Here is an 18298-nt window from a genome sequence, read left to right as displayed (position 1 = left end):
TTTTATGCATTTATTTGCCATTGTTGTTCATTGTTCGCTCAGTAAGTCATGTCTGACTCTTTGCGACCCCATGAAATGCAGCACACCAGGCTTCCCTTTCCTTCACTATCTCCTGGAGTTTGCTCAAACTCATGTCAGTTGAGTCAGTGATGCCATCCAATGTCTGTTGCCCCTTTCTCCTCTTGGCCTCAGTGTTTCCCAGCATCAGAGTCTTTTCCAGTGAGTCAGCTTTTCGCGTGAGGTGGCCAAAATATTGAAGCTTCAGCATCTGTAACAGTATTTGCCATCGGTGTACCTTGTTGAAATATCTACTCAAATTATTGCCCATTTTTATTGGGAATGTTTATTTTCTAAGTAATTGAGTTGTTATATTTTATTATTCTGGGTGTAAGTCCTTTAAGCATATTTTAGAGAAACTTTTTTCCTGTCTTTGGCACATCTTTTAATTTTCTTAAGGCTGCTTTGAACACATGTGGTCCAGGTTTTAAAAACTAGCTTTGGGAAAGTTCAGGTTTTCAAAACACTATAAACTATTTTTAAAAGAACTTTAAAAATAAATAACTTTGTTATTTTTATGTGATTAATGATTCTTTGTTTTGAACTTACTTCAAACAATGACATTATTGTATTTATTTATTTATAGATGCTATTTTTTATAGAAGCTGTTTCAGTAAAGTTTTTTGTATACTTTAATTTTAAGAAAACTTAGGTTTTTTTTCTTGCACAGTTTATTCTTGGAAGAAAGTATTATGATTATGTTCATAGTAGAATGAGCTTGTTAACCACTAACATTGCCTAAGCTATAGCAAAGATCTATATTGCACAATACACTATATATATATTATATATATATATATATATATATATAGTGTGCTGTGCAGGAGTCACATGAGACACAGGTTTGATCCCTGGGTCGGGAGGATTCCCCTGGAGAAGGAAATGGCAACCCATCCCACTTCTTGCCTGGAAAATTCCATGGACAGAGGAGCCTGGCAGGGCTACAGTCTGTGAGGTCGCAAAGAGTCAGATGTGACTGAGCATGCTCAGATCTCTAAGCAAGCTCTAGCTCCGCTATCATTTTCAATGATGTTATCAATTTGTTCTGGTCTCCGTACCTCTGTAAGAATCTGGTTGTAATTCACTGCATCCTTTTTTTGGTCTGTTCATATTCCCATTAAGTCCTTAATTTTTATATCACTGATTGTCTACTTCTATTATAAAACTTACAGCAGTAGGGAAGGGATATTTTAAAAAGAATTTTTGCATTACTATTATGGTTAGCATTATTAATACATAGTGGCTGATTTACAGTGAGAAATAAAACTGTTTTGAAACAGAAACACATAAGCATAGTGATTTAGAACAGCATAGGTCTGTATTCACTTAACAGTCATTATGTACCTACTACTTATTACAGTAGGAAAGATGTCTTTTTTTTTTCCTTTACGAAGGTAGGGCTTCATTAGGCTTTGCAGTGTAAACATACTGATTTAGAGCATGGACTTGAGGACCTGCATACATATCCTCATAGCTCTGGACTTCAAGCACTTCAGGCAGTGTTTTGAGACTTCTGTAAAGTGTAAATTGTTACAATACATACTTCATGGGGTTGTTATGGGTGTGAAATGTGTAATGACAGTGTCTGGCATACATCTTAAGTTCTAAATAAAAATTTGCTGTTACTTTTATATCCTTCTATTTATTATTCCTTTTAATCAGCTTTTTCCAGTATGTATTTGAATATGCTCAAGTGTTAAAACTTTCTTGAAAAAGCTATCAAAGGGAGCAAAATATACTTTAGTTATTTCCCATATCTACCTTGATGACAGTGGAAACAGTGTCAGACTTTATTTTTGGGGGCTCCAAAATCACTGCAGATGGTGACTGCAGCCATGAAATTAAGACGCTTACTCCTTGGAAGGAAAGTTATGACCGACCTAGATAGCATATTATAAAGCAGAGACATTACTTTGCCAATAAAGTTTCGTCTAGTCAAGGCTGTGGTTTTTCCAGTGGTCATGTATGCATGTGAGAGCTGGACTGTGAAGAAAGCTGAGTGCCAAAGAATTGATGCTTTTGAACTGTGGTGTTGGAGAAGACTCTTGAGAGTCCCTTGGACTGCAAGGAGATCCAACCAGTCCATCCTAAAGGAGATCAGTCCTGGGTGTTCATTGGAAGGACTGATGCTGAAGCTGAAACTCCAATACTTTGGCCACCTGATGCAAAGAACTGACTCATTGGAAAAGACCCTGATGCTAGGAGGGATTGGGAGTAGGAGGAGAAGGAGATGACAGAGGATGAGATGGCTGGATGGCATAACCGCCTCAATGGACATGAGTCTGAGTAAACTCCGGGAGTTGGTGGTGGACAGGGAGGCCTGGCGTACTGCAGTTGATGGGGTCACAAAGAGTTGGACACGACTGAGCAACTGAACTGAACCTTGGTTAAGAATGTCTACATAGCCACACTTACTGAATCTGTTTCCTTCTTTCCCATTCATTTTCACCATACTGAATTCTTTTTCTTTTTTTTTAACTTATTTACATATATATATGGTATTTTCATTGCTTTTCAGCATTGTCATTTAATAGTTATATAATATTGTCTATAGTCATTGTTCTGTGCATTATCTCTCTCTCATTTACTACTGCTTATAAGTGAGTAGTAGTAAACAACATCAATCTCATCCCCTCCTCCATCTCCTGGTAAGCATTTTATCCTTTTTTTTTTTTTTAAACAAGTTTCACTTTTTTAGATTCCACATATAAATGATATCATACAATACTTGTGTTTGTCTTTCTCTGCCTTTTTTATCTCCCTTACCATAATGTGTTCAAAATTAATCCATGTTGTCAGAAACAGTAGGATATTCTCCTTTCTCATTATTGAGTAGTATTCTATTGCGTATATATATCACATGTTTTTTATCCATTCATTTTTTAGAGGTTATTTAGGTTGTCTCCATATGATGGCTACTGTGAATAATGCTGCAATACATGTGGGAATGTATGTATCTCTTTGAATATTTTTCATTTTCTTTGGATATATACCTAGAAGTAAGTGGAGTTGCTGGATCATGTGATTGATCCAGCTTATTGCATGTTTGATAGTTGCTCCAAAACTGAGCTATCTGTGTCTTCCTCTTTTGTTAGATTTAATTGATTCTGGCTCTGCATCTAGTCAGTTGTATTCAAGTTATTTAACTTTTTACATGCTAAAGTTTTCTCATTGTTAAAATACAACAAATAAGTGCTTAAGCTATCATAGAGTATGTGGACTTAGAAGAGTATTAATATAATAATCATAAAGTCCTTAGAACTGTGCTTGATACTCTCATCTCAAACCTTGTTGCCCAAATTGACTGACCTTGCAGTTCCAGAAAATGTGTGCTGCTCTTTTCTTACTTCTGTGTCTTTGCACAGGCTAGTCTTCCTCTTAGTATCAGTCATAAGACCTGGACCTAGGGATATAATATCTATATGTTTCAGCATTGCTGGTTGCTCATAATAATAGGATCAAGTACAGAAAAAAAGGACCAAGTACAGAAAAAAACCTCAGAGACTCAGAAGTAACTGACTCATTGTTTCAGAGCTCAAGATAACAAGATTTGGTTTTAGTAAAAATATGTCTCGTTTTGTCTAGGTCTTTTCCTTAATTTGTGTATGCTATAGGTCTTTTAAGGCCTGAATCACAGTTTTTCTCCTTTCTGTTTTCTTTATTTTCTTGACTTTTTTTTTCCCCAGTGGAGAATCCCCTGTGATTCAAGATTCAAGGGGTATATAGTGAAAAATTTCCTTCTCATCGTTCACCAACAGTGAACTAGTTAAACCTTCCATGGTGTGGCAAGTAGTGTTACTCCTTTTTATGTATTTTTCCTGAGATTGTGCATGTTTTACTACATAATACTGTTTTGTTCCTTTAATAAAAACAGCATATATTGGATTATCATTCCATATAAAGAACTTTTAATTTTTTCTTGAAATTTTTTCTTTAAATTGTGACATAACTTAAATATTGTATATAAGAAATTATAAGATTAAGGATGATTTCTTTTCCCCTATGCATGTACTCATGTTAAGTATTACATTTAAGGAAGATTGACTTCCCTGATAGCTCAGTTGGTAAAGAATCTGCCTGCAATGCAGGAGACCCTGGTTCAATTCCTGGGTTAGGAAGATCTGCTGGAGAAGGGATAGGCTACCCACTCCAGTATTCTTGGGCTTCCCTTGTGGCTTAACTGATAAAGAATCTGCCTGCAAAGCAGGAGGCCAAAGTATTGAGCCAATTGAAACTATTGCCATTCAGAGTGTTTGTCTTCACATCCCAGTGAACACCATTGGTAGTCTTTTTTCCAAAGTATTTTGAAAAACTAAACCCATAGGGAAGTGTTAAGGAGTTGTTTTTCTTTTTTAAGTTCAGGTATAATAAGTAATGTGCTGTAAACTGCCAGGGATCTTAGGTGTTCAGTTTGATTTTTGAAAATTGAATAAGCCTGCCCCAAACAACATATATCAATAGTTCATTATTCTAAAAACCTCCACAGTGGCCTTTTCCAGTCAGTTCCCCGTCCTCTTGTCCTTTGCCCTGCCTAATCAAACCACTTTTGTAATTTCTGTTACCATAGGTTTGTCTGTTATTTATGTTTGTATACATGAAATTTTTCTGTCTCCTCGCTCTTTCATTTGTAGTGTTTTTTTAATTTTGTTCAAGTATAGTTGATTACAGTGTATTTCTGCTGTACAGCAGTGATTCAGATATACCTATATATATATCTTTTTCATGTTCTTTTCCATTATGGTTTATGACAGGATATTGAGCATAGTTCCTCGTGTTATATGATAGGACCTTATTGTTTATCTATACATCTCTATATAATAGTTTGTATCTGCTGATCCCAAACTCCTACTTCATCACTCCTCCAACCCTGTCCCCATTGGCAACCACAAGTCTGTTCTCTGTGAAGACAAGGGGTATTTTATGAAGCTTTTGTTATATATGTACATACAGAGTTGCATTTGGATGTATATCTCTGTGAGGTTCCAACATAAGATGTATTTCTAAAAGTCAAATCAAACTTTGAGACACTGGGGATCACTTCAGGAGGTGAAATACTAGGATTTGAAAGGGAAACCTCAAAGGGGAGGCAGAGTATCAGACAGAGTAGAACACTGCCCTCTGGTGGATGGAAAAATGCAGCACCAGACCTCAGAACTAAGATCATGGCATCTGGTCCCATCTCTTCATGGCAAATAGATGGGGAAACATTGGAAACAGTGACAGACTATTTTGGGGGGCTCCAAAATCACTGCAGATGGTGACTGTAGCCAAGAAATTAAAAGACGCTTGGTCCTTGAAAGAAAAGTTATGACAAACCTAGACAACATCTTAAAAAGCAGAGATATTGCTTTGCCAACAAAGGTCTGTCTAGTCAAAGCTATGGTTTTTCCAGTAGTCATGTATGGATGTGAGAGTTGGACTATAAAGAAAGCTGAAGAATTGATGCTTTTGAACTGTGGTGTTGGAGAAGACTCTTGAGAGTCCCTTGGACTACAAGAAGATCCAACCAGTCCATCCTAAAGGAAATCAGTCCTTAATATTCATTGGAAGGACTGATGCCAAAGCTGAAGCGTCAATACTTTGGCCACCTGATGCAAAGAACTGACTCATTGGAAAAGACCCTGATGCTGGGAAAGATTGAAGGCGGGAGGAGAAGGGGACAACAGGATGAGTTGGTTGGATGGCATCACTGACTCATGGACATGAGTTTGAGTAGGCTCCGGGAGCTGGTGATGGACAGGGAAACCTGGTGTGCTGCAGTCCATGAGGTCTCAGAGTCGGACATGACTGAGTGACTGAACTGAAAACTCAGGCATCAACAGGATCTGGGGTAAAGTTGTTTAATTGCTAAGTCATATGCAATTCTTTATGTGACCCCATGGACTGTAGCCTGACCAGGCTCCTCTGTCCATGGGATTTCCCAGGTAAGAGTACTGGAATAGGTTGTCATTTCCTTCTCCATCATTTATAGTTTTAATTTTTTAATTTTTTTTATTTATAATTTTTAAAATTCATCCATGTTGTTGCAAGATCTGGATGCTGGGTCCACTGCTTTGCTACTAGGGTGTCATTGCCTCCAGATGGTTCAGTGAACAAAACTAGGAAAATATATTTAAAAAAACAAACAAAAAAAATAAAAAACCCATGCATGTATCACTAATTCAAAACCCTTATTGGGACTTCCCTGGCAGTCCAGTTAAGATTCTTTGCTCCTAATGCAGGGGGCTTGTGTTCGATCCCTGGTCAGGAACTAAGATCTCACATCCTGCAAGCCACCTGGTACAGCCAAAAATTAATAGTAATAAGATAAAATGCAAGGATGAGTAAGAAAAAAGAAATAATAAAAAAAAAGATTCTTCTTTATTTCCTTCATTCCATATTTCATACTCTCTTCTCTTTCAGTGATTATCCTGATTCCCATCAAGAGTTTGTTTTTAAATAATTTTAATACTTTATTAATGTCCCATTACAGAAAATATAACTTGAGAAGTAAGCATGATGCTAATATTAAGGTGTACAAATGTAAAATATTAAAGTAACAAATATTATGTGTTCTCCAACTAAAATACAGTGAGTTTTAAATCTTTATGTTAACACTTTGATGTTGAGTTTTTATACTTATCTTTTTTCCTTGTCTCTGAAGGTGAGTATCCTTGAATTTCAGTTAAGATTCAAATCAGTAAGACTCTAATTTTTATTTGGAAGAAATTTTGTTCTCGTTTTATTTTGCCCTTAAATTATACCATGTTTGTTTATTTTGAAGTTTATTTTTGAGAGCCAGCGTATCCTAGGGGCTAAGAGGTGTCATGGGGGACAGATAATAGTTTGACCTGGTATTACCTCATACTAAGTCTATGACCTTTATGAAGTTACCCTACTTTATTTCTTTGAGCCTCAATTTCTTATCTATGAATCCCACCTTAAATTTACAAGGTGTTATGAGAAATCTCTTCATGTGTGTGTTTATTATTCAGTAATGGTGGGATTTATTACAGTAATCAGATAAATTGCCTAAATTTTACTTGGTGATATTATATTAAGGAAAATAAAAGAAAATATTAATAGGAAAGGAAAAAATTGACAATAAAAATTATAGTTGAACTTAGTTGAAAATACTCCTTAATTGAAAAATTTTCACAATAAGAATAATCTGCTACATGCTAAATCAGGATATTTCATACTTTGCAGGGACAAATGATTTTAACATCTCTTCTGTTCATGGATTTTTTTTGTTGTTGTTCATGGATATTTTTAAAAACATGATACTATATGCTGATTTCAGACTTAAATTAGAAATACAGGGTGTACAATTAAATTTTTTGAATGAAAGTTTTTTAATAATTAAAAATACTTATTTATAGGCACTGAAAGATAGCACAGAAGTGGAAATCGTGGATGAGAAAATGAGAAAAAAGATAGAACCAGAAAAATGGCCGATTCCGGGCCCTCCTCCACGGAGTGTGCCACAAACAGACTTCTCTCGACTGATTGATTGCCCAGAGTTCATACCAGGGCAAGCCTTTGGTTCACATACAGGTAACAGCTTTTCTTCTAGAGCAAGCAACATTAACAGTGGGGTATTTACTCCAATTTACCTATCTTTGTAAAAGTTTATTTAGACTCAGAAAATTAAAGATAATTTAATGTTTTGATGCTTTATATTTTATTCATAATGTCTCCCACAGAAAGCTATAAGTTAAATAGGGATTTAGGAATTATGGGAAGTGCTCTGTTCTATTTATTCTTATTTGTATACTTTGTCATGTTTGGAGTTTTTTTTACCTATCTTAATTTTACTAAATGATTATAGATGTATTCTGCCTGTTTTCCCCTTGTAAGATTGGAATAGTCTTGAAAGTCTTACACTCAAGAGTGGGGATAGCCTTCCTTTAATTTTTTTCCAATGTGCTGCAACTTTGTCCTGAAATCATAAGATGACCTATATTCTAAAGCAAAATTGGGGATCTCTTATGAAGTTATTATAATTATATTTTAAAGAGCTGGTGGTGTTTAGAATTTCCCAAAATTGCTTTAAAGTTAAGAATTTTTTCCTGGATCATTTTTAAGACATTCCCTCTTGGGAAAAAAAATATGTGTGCTTAAACTTTTTTCAGTCAGGGTGATGATCTACTGATGCTCTTGGATGTCATTTCATCGGAATATGCAGAGGAATAGGTGACTCACTGAAATATCATTATAAATGTTGGAACAAATCGTGCTGCAGAAATGAAAGTGACCAGACTTCTCTGCAAGACTGTCTACTTCCACTCCTTGTGGAGGAGGTTGGGCCAGCACTACAATGGAGATAAACACCTTTGTGATGATGATGAAAGACAGACCCAAGAACTGCTGTTGTTTTTATAGGAGCTGCCCATTTGTTTGTAATTAGCCTGGGCTGCATGTGCAACTTTTATTCACGGTGGGAAAGTTAATTATCATTCTGGAAATATTGCAAGATTCTGTCTTTTCCTTCCAGACTTCTGTACTTGTGTCCAGATCAATAAAGCAGAAATAGGCTTGAGTGGAATTTCCTGGTTTGTTAGATCCTTTGCTGTTTTCAGTATAGTGTACATTGTATAACTCACCTATTGTCATAATATTTCACATGAACTATGAGATTTATTAATGTGGACTATTAAGGATAAGAAACCTTAAGAAATGAACAAGTGAATTTTTTTTTTTACTCTTTAAAATCTATTTTTGATATACCATTGTAGAAACCTGCCATCAATAAAGCACTGATGGATAGTCTCACAGATATTTTTATTGAGCATTTCTTTGATTGTTAGCCCTCTGTGCCTCTCTGCCTAGAAAGCAATTTGGGCAGGTGTTTTAAAAGTTTGAGAACTTCAAGTGACTTTTTTTTAGGTTTTTAAAAAAACATATGATGTCTGATTGTATAAGTTAGATTAATTTATTGTATAAACTTGGGGTCCAAGATGATATATTTAACCTTATGAACAGGCATTAGGTCAGTTGTAAAATAGAAACAGGGTAGGTAAGATAGTGAAGTTGGTGATGCCTGTCCTTTAATCATTTATGCATTATTAATAAAATTACAAGAATAAAATCAATGTTTGTACATTTTTGTGTTTCTTTAAATATATACTTATTTACATGCATGTACATATTGTCTGAATCAAGTCAATCTGTATAGTTACCCAAAGCTATGATTCAAGGTGGATAAAGATGTCATGAAATAGATATCATTAAATATATATGGTAATTTATCTCTGAAAAGTCATGTTGTCAGTTTTCAATTAGGAACAAAATCTTTCTAGGTTCTCACAAATTAGAACCTATTAAGTGTCTCAAACTATGTGTCTAATTTTTGTCCATGAATAAGTGGTATTAATTTTTGGGGGGCCACATTCCTTGGCTTGTTGAGATCTTAGTTCCCCAACCAGGAATTGAATCTGAATGAGAGTGCAGAGTCTGCACAGCCAATGAGTTCCTATAAACAAGTTTAAAGTCAAATAATCCAAGTCATACTCAAACTCATTTGATCTTGGAAGATTAGGGTTTTACTATTACTATTAAATTGGCTTCCCAAGTAAGGGCATGGCAGTCCACTCCATTATTTTTGCCTGGAGAATCCCATGGACAGAGGAGTCTGGTAGGCTACAGTCCATAGGGTCACACAGAGTCAGACACAACTGAAGTGACTTAGCACACACACATTATTATTAAAATTTGCACACACATAGTTTGAAGTCTTTTTTGTAAAAGATGTAGAAAATCATACAGAACGTGTTTTTAGCTTATGTAGTGAACACACTTTAGAAACTATGAAAGACTTTCTAAGTTTTCTTAACCAAATACTTTGATATTTTAATGTCATTTAACTTATAAGCACATGTGTTGTGAATATTGTGAAACATATAACTTCATAGCAAAAACATTACTCAAGCTTAAAGAGCATTTAGAGATGATTAAATAAAAAAAGTAGGTTTTTACAGGTTTTCTTCAATTTCTGTGTTAAAAATAGATACTGATTTCTCTGCCTTGTGCCAGATACTGTTCTAATATATACATGAACTCTGCATACTAATTTAGTTAATTCTCCCAGTTACTAGAGTGCTGGTTCTTAATCTACTTTGAAAACTTAATTCACTGCATGAATAGAAACAATTCATCATGGCACCAGTAATAGAATTCTCTGAAGTTAATGTTTTTCCCATTTGGTACAACTTTTAATGTTAATGCTAACAATCCAAATCTTTTTACTCATACTAATTTTTTGGATCAATTAATTTGTACCATTAAGTTGTAGAGCAGCAGTGTCCAATAGAAATACTTAGTTTGCCACACATGTAATTCTAATAATTTTAATAGCATTAAAAGCTGTAAAACATGAAGTTAATTTTAATATATCCAAATGTTAGAACATTAAAAATTATGGACCAGTGTTATTTTTGTGCCAAGTCTTCGAAATCTGCTGCCTATTTTATAGTTATATCCTGAGCACATTTCAGGAGTAGCCACATTCCAAGTGCTCCGTACATCCATATAACTAGTGGCTATTGTATTGAACAGTGAAGTTTTAGAACCTTTTTTGTTATGAAATAATATGCTTTTTTTTAAAGCAATATAGTAATTTGGTGGTTGAATCTTGGATCTAACTGTGTCCATGGAAATGATAGTAAATCCATCTAATTGCCGTATGTAGTAGATGAATGTAAAATTTTGAAATACTCTTCTCAAACTCCTGGCATGTGCCCTTTTGTTTTCATTTAGTAAATCAAAAGGATTGTTGGTATTCATTTATTTCAACTTTTTCTATGTAATAATTCTGCTTTGCGATATTTTCAAGGAGTTGGCTTTGAGTAGTAAATAATCCTTAGAAGAAAAATAATTTAAGTCGCTCAGTCGTGTCCAACTCTTTGCGACCCCAAGGACTATAGCCTACCAGGCTCCTCTGTTCATGGGGTTTTCCCAGCAAGAGTACTGGAGTGGGTTTACAGTATAAATTTGCTTCTGAAACATGTTTTTTCCAAAGCAAGTGCATAATGCATTATAACTTCATATTTCACTTTTGAAAAACAATTTTTTATAAAGGAAATTATGATTTGTATTTTATAAAGTATATAATTACTTTCATTAAAATTGTGGAGAGAGGCATTTTAAATTCCAGCAGAATTGTAAAATGTTCTAACTAAATATTATTTCCAGTGCAGTACACTTTAATGATGTGATACATGCTTCTTACAGTATTCAGTTTATTGCATTTAAGTAAACCTTATTAGGAAAAGGAGAAAAGTATTGGCTGCCTTAGTATAGATCCTAGTAGAACCAATGTCATTTGCTTAGTAACATTTTTTGAGATTCTTTAACTTCATTGCAGTTAATGAACCTAAGATTTCACAGAGAATTGACTGAAATAAATGTGTTGTCGTAATTAGTAAATGAGTGGCATTGATGTTCTTGACAGGTTTGAATGAATGTGTCTCTGTAGGGGTTTTTAACATTGCTGCTGTTATTCATTGGCTTTATTCTACATCTTACAGAGCCCTTTGGTTTTGAACATCATTGAAAGGTTATAATTGAGATTGATTTATCATGTTTTTGTGAAGAAATAAATACCAAGCCCAAGTAAAGAAAAAATGTGTTTTATAAGTAAGTAAACCATTATTTTAACTATAGAACTAACTTAAAATTTTAGAGTCTGCCCCAAATTCTCCAAGAATTGGAAGTCCACTGATCCCAAAGAAAAACGCAGAAACAAGTAATCTTCAAGGAATGTCTAGAGGTTTATCTACCAGTTTGCCCAACTTGGATTCAGAACCTTGGATAGAAGTAAAAAAGAGACATCATCCATCCCCAGTGAAACTGAAGGTAAGTTGTTATGACCCAAGTGAAGTTTGTATTCTATATCCTGAGTGGCTTGTAAGGCCACTGTTTTTGAGGTACATATATAAAATTTGGTAAAGTTTAAAACAGTGGTAAAATTTGGAACCATTGCCCTTCAGTAAAAACTTAGTTTACTAGGTAGTTGAAAATAATTATATTGTATCAATTTTAAAAAATTATCTTATTTCTGAGTATGATTTTGAAATATTCTGCTTTAATCTTTTTACTTGAAATTTGTTTGAATACACTTCAGTTTTTTTAAAGATGACAAAATTTTTCTAAATTTTGAATTTATAACTTTGCCACATTATATGTAACCTTCTTAATTGTAGAATTATTTTACATATAATTATTTGTAAAGAATACATGTCTGGTTTGTTTATGTTTTGGCGATTTTACAGTAAGAAAGGAGAAGAATAAATTTCTTGGAGGCACACAAGGAAGTGAGATGATGGTAGTTAGGGAACAATACGAGAGTTTCTTGCAATAGAACTGCTGTATTGTTGGCTGATGGTTGGATCTGTGAACTTGAAATGTGATAAAAAATGGCTCTGATACAAGCTACAAACACAAATGAGTATGAGTAAAATGGAAATCCTAGTAATGTTGATAGGTAACATCAATGTTTCTCTTGTGGTAGTCTGCTATAGTTTTACAGTATGTTAACTTTGGGAGAAAATGGGTTAAAAGTGCACGAGATTTCTGTTTTCTTTTTTTCTTTTTGGCTGCACTGTGTGGCATGTGGAATCTTAGTTCCTCGACCATGGATCAAACCCACAACCCATGCATTGGAAGTGCTGGACTACCAGGGAAGTCCTCAAGATTTCTATTTCTTATAACTATGTGTGAATGTACAATTAACTCAAAGTAAAAAAGCTTACTGAAAAAAAACTTGGTAATAGTACCAGTAAAATAATTCAAATATTCAAAGTAAGCTCTAAAAGGAAGAGGTCACAAAAAATAATGGACCCAAATGTAGGAAGACTGAAGAAGGCTATCATTAATATTAAAGATTACTATGGTAGGGCTCTTTATTCCTAAGATTAAAGCGTGAAGAAAGAAAGCATGAAGGACTTAAGGGTGTTTCTTCATTGGAGGAATGGAAAGGATATTGATATTTCACCTCAGCATAAGATGTTTTGCAATGTCTGGAGACAGTTTTTGGTTGTTAAATCTGAAAGTGCTACTGCATCTTATGAGAGTGAAGGCCAGGGATGCTATTCAACATCCTATAGTGCATAGGACACCTCCACCTCCACCACACATCCTAAAGAATTATCAAACCCAACATGTCATTAATGCTGAGTTTAAAGCCCTGATCCAAGATAACGTTGTACTTAGTTATTTGCCATTTTTTAAAAAAATTGGAATACATTTAATTTACAATGTTGTGTTAATTTCAAGAGTGCAGCAGAGTGGTTCAGTTTTTATATATATATATGCACATATATATATATATATATATATATATATCCATTTTCAGATTTTTTTCCCATTATAGGTTATTACAAGATACTGAATATAGTTTCCTGTGCTATGCAGTAGGACCTTGTTGTTTATCTATTTTATACGTGTGTGTACATGTGCTTGCTTAGTCCCATGGAATTTTACAGGCAAGAATAATGGAGTAGGTTCCCATTTCCTACTCCATGGAGGAGATCTTTCCAACCCAGGGGTTGAACCTGCATTTCTTGTTCCTCCTGAATTGGCAGGCAAATTCTTTACCACTGTGCCACCTACAGGATTGTGTATGTTGACACCCAAATTCTAATTTATCCTACCCCAACCCCCACTGTCCCCTGTGGTAACCATAAATTTTTTATGTCTGTTAGTCTTTTCTGTCTTGAAAAGATAGCTTTTAAATTAGCAATGGTGTTTAAACTCAGCATACTTAAGGTTTTCTTCCTTGGGTTATTTTAAAAGCCTAATGCAGCTTCTCAAAATAAGATTTTTTTATTAATTCATTTTAATTGAAGGCTAATTACTTTACAACATTGTGGTGGGTTTTGCCATACATTGACATAAATCAGCCATGGGTGTACATGTGTCCCCCCATCCTAAACCCCCCTCCAACCTCCCTCCCCATCCCATCCCTCTGGGTCGTCCCAGTGCACTGGCTTTGAGTGCCCTGTTTCATGCATCGAACTTGGACTGGTGATCTATTTCACATATGGTAGTATACATGTTTCAATGCTGTTCTCTCAAATCATCCCACCCTCAGCTTCTCCCACAGAGTCCAAAGTCTGATCTTTATATCTATGTCTCTTTTGCTGTCTTGCACATAGGGTTGTCGTTACCATCATTCTAAATTCAATATACTTGCATTAATGTACTGGTGCTTTTCTTTCTGACTTACTTCACTCTGTATTATAGGCTCCAGTTTCATCTACCTCATTAGAACTGATTCAAATGTGTTCTTTTTAATAACTGAGTAATATCCCATTGTGTGTATGTACCACAACTTTCTTTTCCATTCGTCTGCCAATGGACATCTAGGTTCCTTCCATGTCCTAGCTATTATAAACAGCACTGCAATGAACATTGGGGTACACGTGTCTCTTTCAGTGTGTGTGCCCAGCAGTGGGATTGCTGGGTTGTATGGCGGTTCTATTTCCAGTTTTTTAAGGAATCTCCACACTGTTCTCCATAGTGGCTGTACTAGTTTGCATTCCCACCGACAGTGTAGGAGGGTTCCCTTTTCTCCACACCCTCTCCAGCATTTATTGTTGGTAGACTTTTTGATGGCAGCCATTCTGACTGGTGTGAAATGGTACCTCATTGTGGTTTTGATTTGCATTTCTCAAATAATGAGTGATGTTGAGCATCTTCTCATGTGTTAGCCATCTGTATGTCTTCTTCGGACAAATGTCTGTTTAGTTCTTTGGCCCACTTTTTGACTGGGTCATATATTTTTCTGGTATTGAGCTGCATGAGCTGCTTGTATATTTTTGAGATTAATTCTTTCTTTGTTAGTTGTTTTGTTTGCTATTATTTTCTCCCATTCTGAAGGCTTTCTTTTTCACCTTGCTTATAGTTTCCTTTGTTGTGCAAAAGCTTTTAAGTTTAATTAGGTCCCATTTGTTTATTTTTGTTTTTATTTATATTACTCTGGGAGGTGCGTCATAGAGGATCTTGCTGTGATTTATGTCTGTATGTGTTCTGCCCATTTTTTCCTCTAGGAGTTTTATAGTTTCTGGTCTTTATTTAGATCTTTAATCCATTTTGAGTTTATTTTTGTGTATGGTGTTAGAAAGTGTTCTAGTTTCATTCTTTTACAGGTGGTTGACCAGTTTTCCCAGCACCACTTGTTAAAGAGATTGTCTTTTCTCCATTGTATATCAAAAAGAGATTTTTCTAAAGATCCTGATTAATTTCTGTATTTGTCATGGTGAACCTGGATAACTTGGAAGGATCATACCCTGGACTCATTGACAAAAATTTGTACCATATTTCATTTATTCCAAGATCTACATTTTTTCCTCCACATTAAAAAAACTCTTTAACCCCTACTTTTTTGGTCTCTTCCTCATAAATTATTAAAAAATTTATATATAAAATATAAGTTTATATATAACTGTTATCAAATAACGAAAGACTCTCCTTGCTTTATCATTATTCACAGTTTGATGTTTTTCTAAGACTTTTTTCATGTTTTTGCAAATGTGAATAATAGGATATGTACTTTTTGTTTTTAGTTATATTCACAGTTTTAAAGCTTACTTTTTTAAAAAAAGTAAAAACTTCTGTTTACTAGAATGTTAGCTCCATCAGGGCAGAATTGTTGTTACATTAATTGTTATAATCTCCTACCTAGAACAGTACCCAGTTCACAGTGAGGACCCAGATAATTATTGACCAAATGAATGAATATAGATTCACATGAATAGGAATTTTGGAGAGAATAATTGTCTTATTCTAGGGATAGGTGAATTAGCATTTACTGAAGGATAAGGCTTGATCAGAGCATGGCATTGGAAGATGAGAACATTGAAAAATCTATTTCTTTGTGTTGAGAGTTTGAAAATCTATATTAAGTTAGGCTTTAGAGGATCTAGAATCTACAAATTTGGACTTTATATATGTTACCCAACAGTAAGCTATTTTACATTTTTCATGAGGGTGGAAATTCAACAATTCGGTGAGTGTTAGTGAATTTAACATGAAATTTTGAGGTAAAAGGATTGAGGATAGAGAGGACTGAATCTGGAAGTCCGAAGACCTTATTTTTTTCTGGGAATACCTCTGAAGTCCAGTGGTTAGGGCTCTGCTCTTTCACTGCTGGGGGCTTGAGTTTGAACCCTAGTCTGGCAACTAGGATCCCACATGCTGTGCTACAAGATGACTTTGGTTGTTCTAGTTCGTACTAATAGACTAATTTTGAGATTGTGGACCAACAATGTCACATTTATAGGCCTTTTCTTCCCTAATCCATAAAATAAGTTGGTATGCTGTAATGAATGTGCTAAGGACCATGCTAATTTTAGAGGAGTTTTTATATAATCTTTCTTTTATTCAGTTTTGTGGGTTTTTTTTACTCTTGAACTTAGTATTTAGCAATTGCTTACTATTTATTGGGCCAGAATAATACTGGCATGATTTTCTTTTCCCATTTGACTGTTAATCCAGTTATTGAACAGTCTTGATATTACTTACATTAACATTGTTACACAACATTCATTATAAAAGTGATAATAATGTTTTTATATAAAATACCAATTCCTTCCTCTAGGAACCACCATCTCTTCCTGAAGAGGCATCAAATCAACTATATCTTCCAGATGAACAAGAACAAGAAGAACTTGATTTTTTCTTTGATGAAGAGATGGAACAAATAGAAGGTCAAAAAAACACATTTACTGATTGGTCTGATAATGATTCAGATTATGAAATTGATGATCAAGATTTAAATAAGATTTTGATTGTAATTCAGACACCTCCTTACATGAGAAAACATCCTGGAGGAGATCGAACAGGCAGCCACATGTCTCAAGCAAAAATTACATCTGAACTTGCTAAAGTTATCAACGATGGTTTATATTATTATGAGCAGGATCTGTGGATGGAAGAAGATGAAAACAAACACACAGCCATAAAGGTAATTGTTTATGGCCAACATCTTTCTATTGATACTTTGTTTTGACTGCATGTTGCTGCTTAGGTTTTCCTAAACTTGAGACCTTATTTTATGAAATTTTGAGTATAAATAAATTATATTTAATTTGAAAAACTCCTAGAAATACACATGATATTTACAATCTAAAAAAGATATTTTATTAAAATGACAGTGAAAAACAAAAAAAAATGACAGTGATTAAGTGCTTTCATTACCAAAAAATATTAGCACTCCTTGATTAAAAAAATCCTTCCTTTTTTTCAGGTGAAAGTAATAAGAAGGCCTTTTCTCATTAGAAAAAATAAAAACTAAAGTCATGGACTGGCTTAGTTTATATGCTGTTTACATATGTGGCTATAGTCACTCCAGCCTTGTGAGCAGGGCTTCAGAAAGTAGTTAGTTTGGTTGCCCTTTGTGTGCTTCCTCACCTTAGTCTATGGTGCATGTTCTGTGACAGTGGAACTCCTTGTTGACAAGTAGACAAGATTACACTGACTGTCTTTCCTTGTTGATCATTACTTTGTTGCAGGACCCTTTGAAAGTTTGCTCCAGTTTTTCATCTTCTTGCATTTCACCCAACCTCTTGGTACATACCCCAGTTACTAAGATAAAACTTGAGAGTCTAGAGTAGTCTACTGGTTGTCTGCGTTCCTTTTATATGACTTTAGTGGTATAGATAGGGATTTAAAAGGATCTTTTTCTGCCATTAAATTGATTAGAAAATTCCCCAAAATTAAATATTTGTTTTGAGGTTAGAATAATGAGGAAAAGTTGTATAATATGCCAAATAGGAAAGAGATTTTAGAAATAGAGTTTTAGACAGAAAAGCCAGCCAACTCATGGTTGAACAGAAGGGAATGGCTGTCTGTGAAGCTTCATATCATCAAGAAGTGTGCTTTCCTTCTCAGTTCTTCTTCCTGGAATTTCCATCACTGCTTTTATCCTCTTGTCTCACCACTGCCTTTTTGAAGATCCTGCCTCAGGATATGGTAGCTTGTCAGTAACTTGGAACCTGAGCAGTTCTCACAGTCCTACTGCTATGGGAAAGGAAGTATGTTTTTATAAAGTTTCTTGGTTGAAATCTTAACTTGTATGAGAATTGTTACATTATTTGTGATACTTAGGTTCTGTAAGTAACATCTAACTTTAATCCTTTTGGGAACAGCAAGAGATAGAAAATAAACTTACCATAGGTTAAGATTGCCCTACCTTCATTCCCTACTTCTCTAACCCTGCTGTTCTGTGTATCACACTTTTGATCATGTGAATGTCAGATCT

The 18298-nt window shown here is 34.6% G+C and overlaps 1 protein-coding gene across 14 annotated transcripts in view; it reads left to right on the top strand.

Moving 5' to 3' along the window:
- The window catches only part of LARP1B (La ribonucleoprotein 1B), a 129408-nt gene that overhangs the window by 22740 nt on the left and 88370 nt on the right, over nucleotides 1–18298 (top strand). For 12 of the 14 annotated variants that reach the window (XR_011490631.1, XM_070474854.1, XM_020901094.2 and 9 more), the window contains 3 exons: nucleotides 7419–7593; nucleotides 11720–11892; nucleotides 16637–17002. Coding sequence is in view for 13 of the 14 variants with exons in the window: in XM_070474854.1 (XP_070330955.1) it covers nucleotides 7419–7593; nucleotides 11720–11892; nucleotides 16637–17002 (714 nt within the window). In the remaining variant the exon portion in view is untranslated. Of the gene's footprint in view, nucleotides 1–7418; nucleotides 7594–8171; nucleotides 9132–11719; nucleotides 11893–16636; nucleotides 17003–18298 lie in introns of those variants that run through there. The other 2 variants (XM_020901101.2, XM_020901102.2) reach the window with 2 other exon arrangements.

Source organism: Odocoileus virginianus, chromosome 12, assembly GCF_023699985.2.
Source record: "Odocoileus virginianus isolate 20LAN1187 ecotype Illinois chromosome 12, Ovbor_1.2, whole genome shotgun sequence".
Lineage (NCBI taxonomy): Eukaryota > Metazoa > Chordata > Mammalia > Artiodactyla > Cervidae > Odocoileus > Odocoileus virginianus.
The sequence above is the reverse complement of the archived record's forward strand: the minus strand, read 5'-3'. Positions and strand labels throughout refer to the sequence as shown.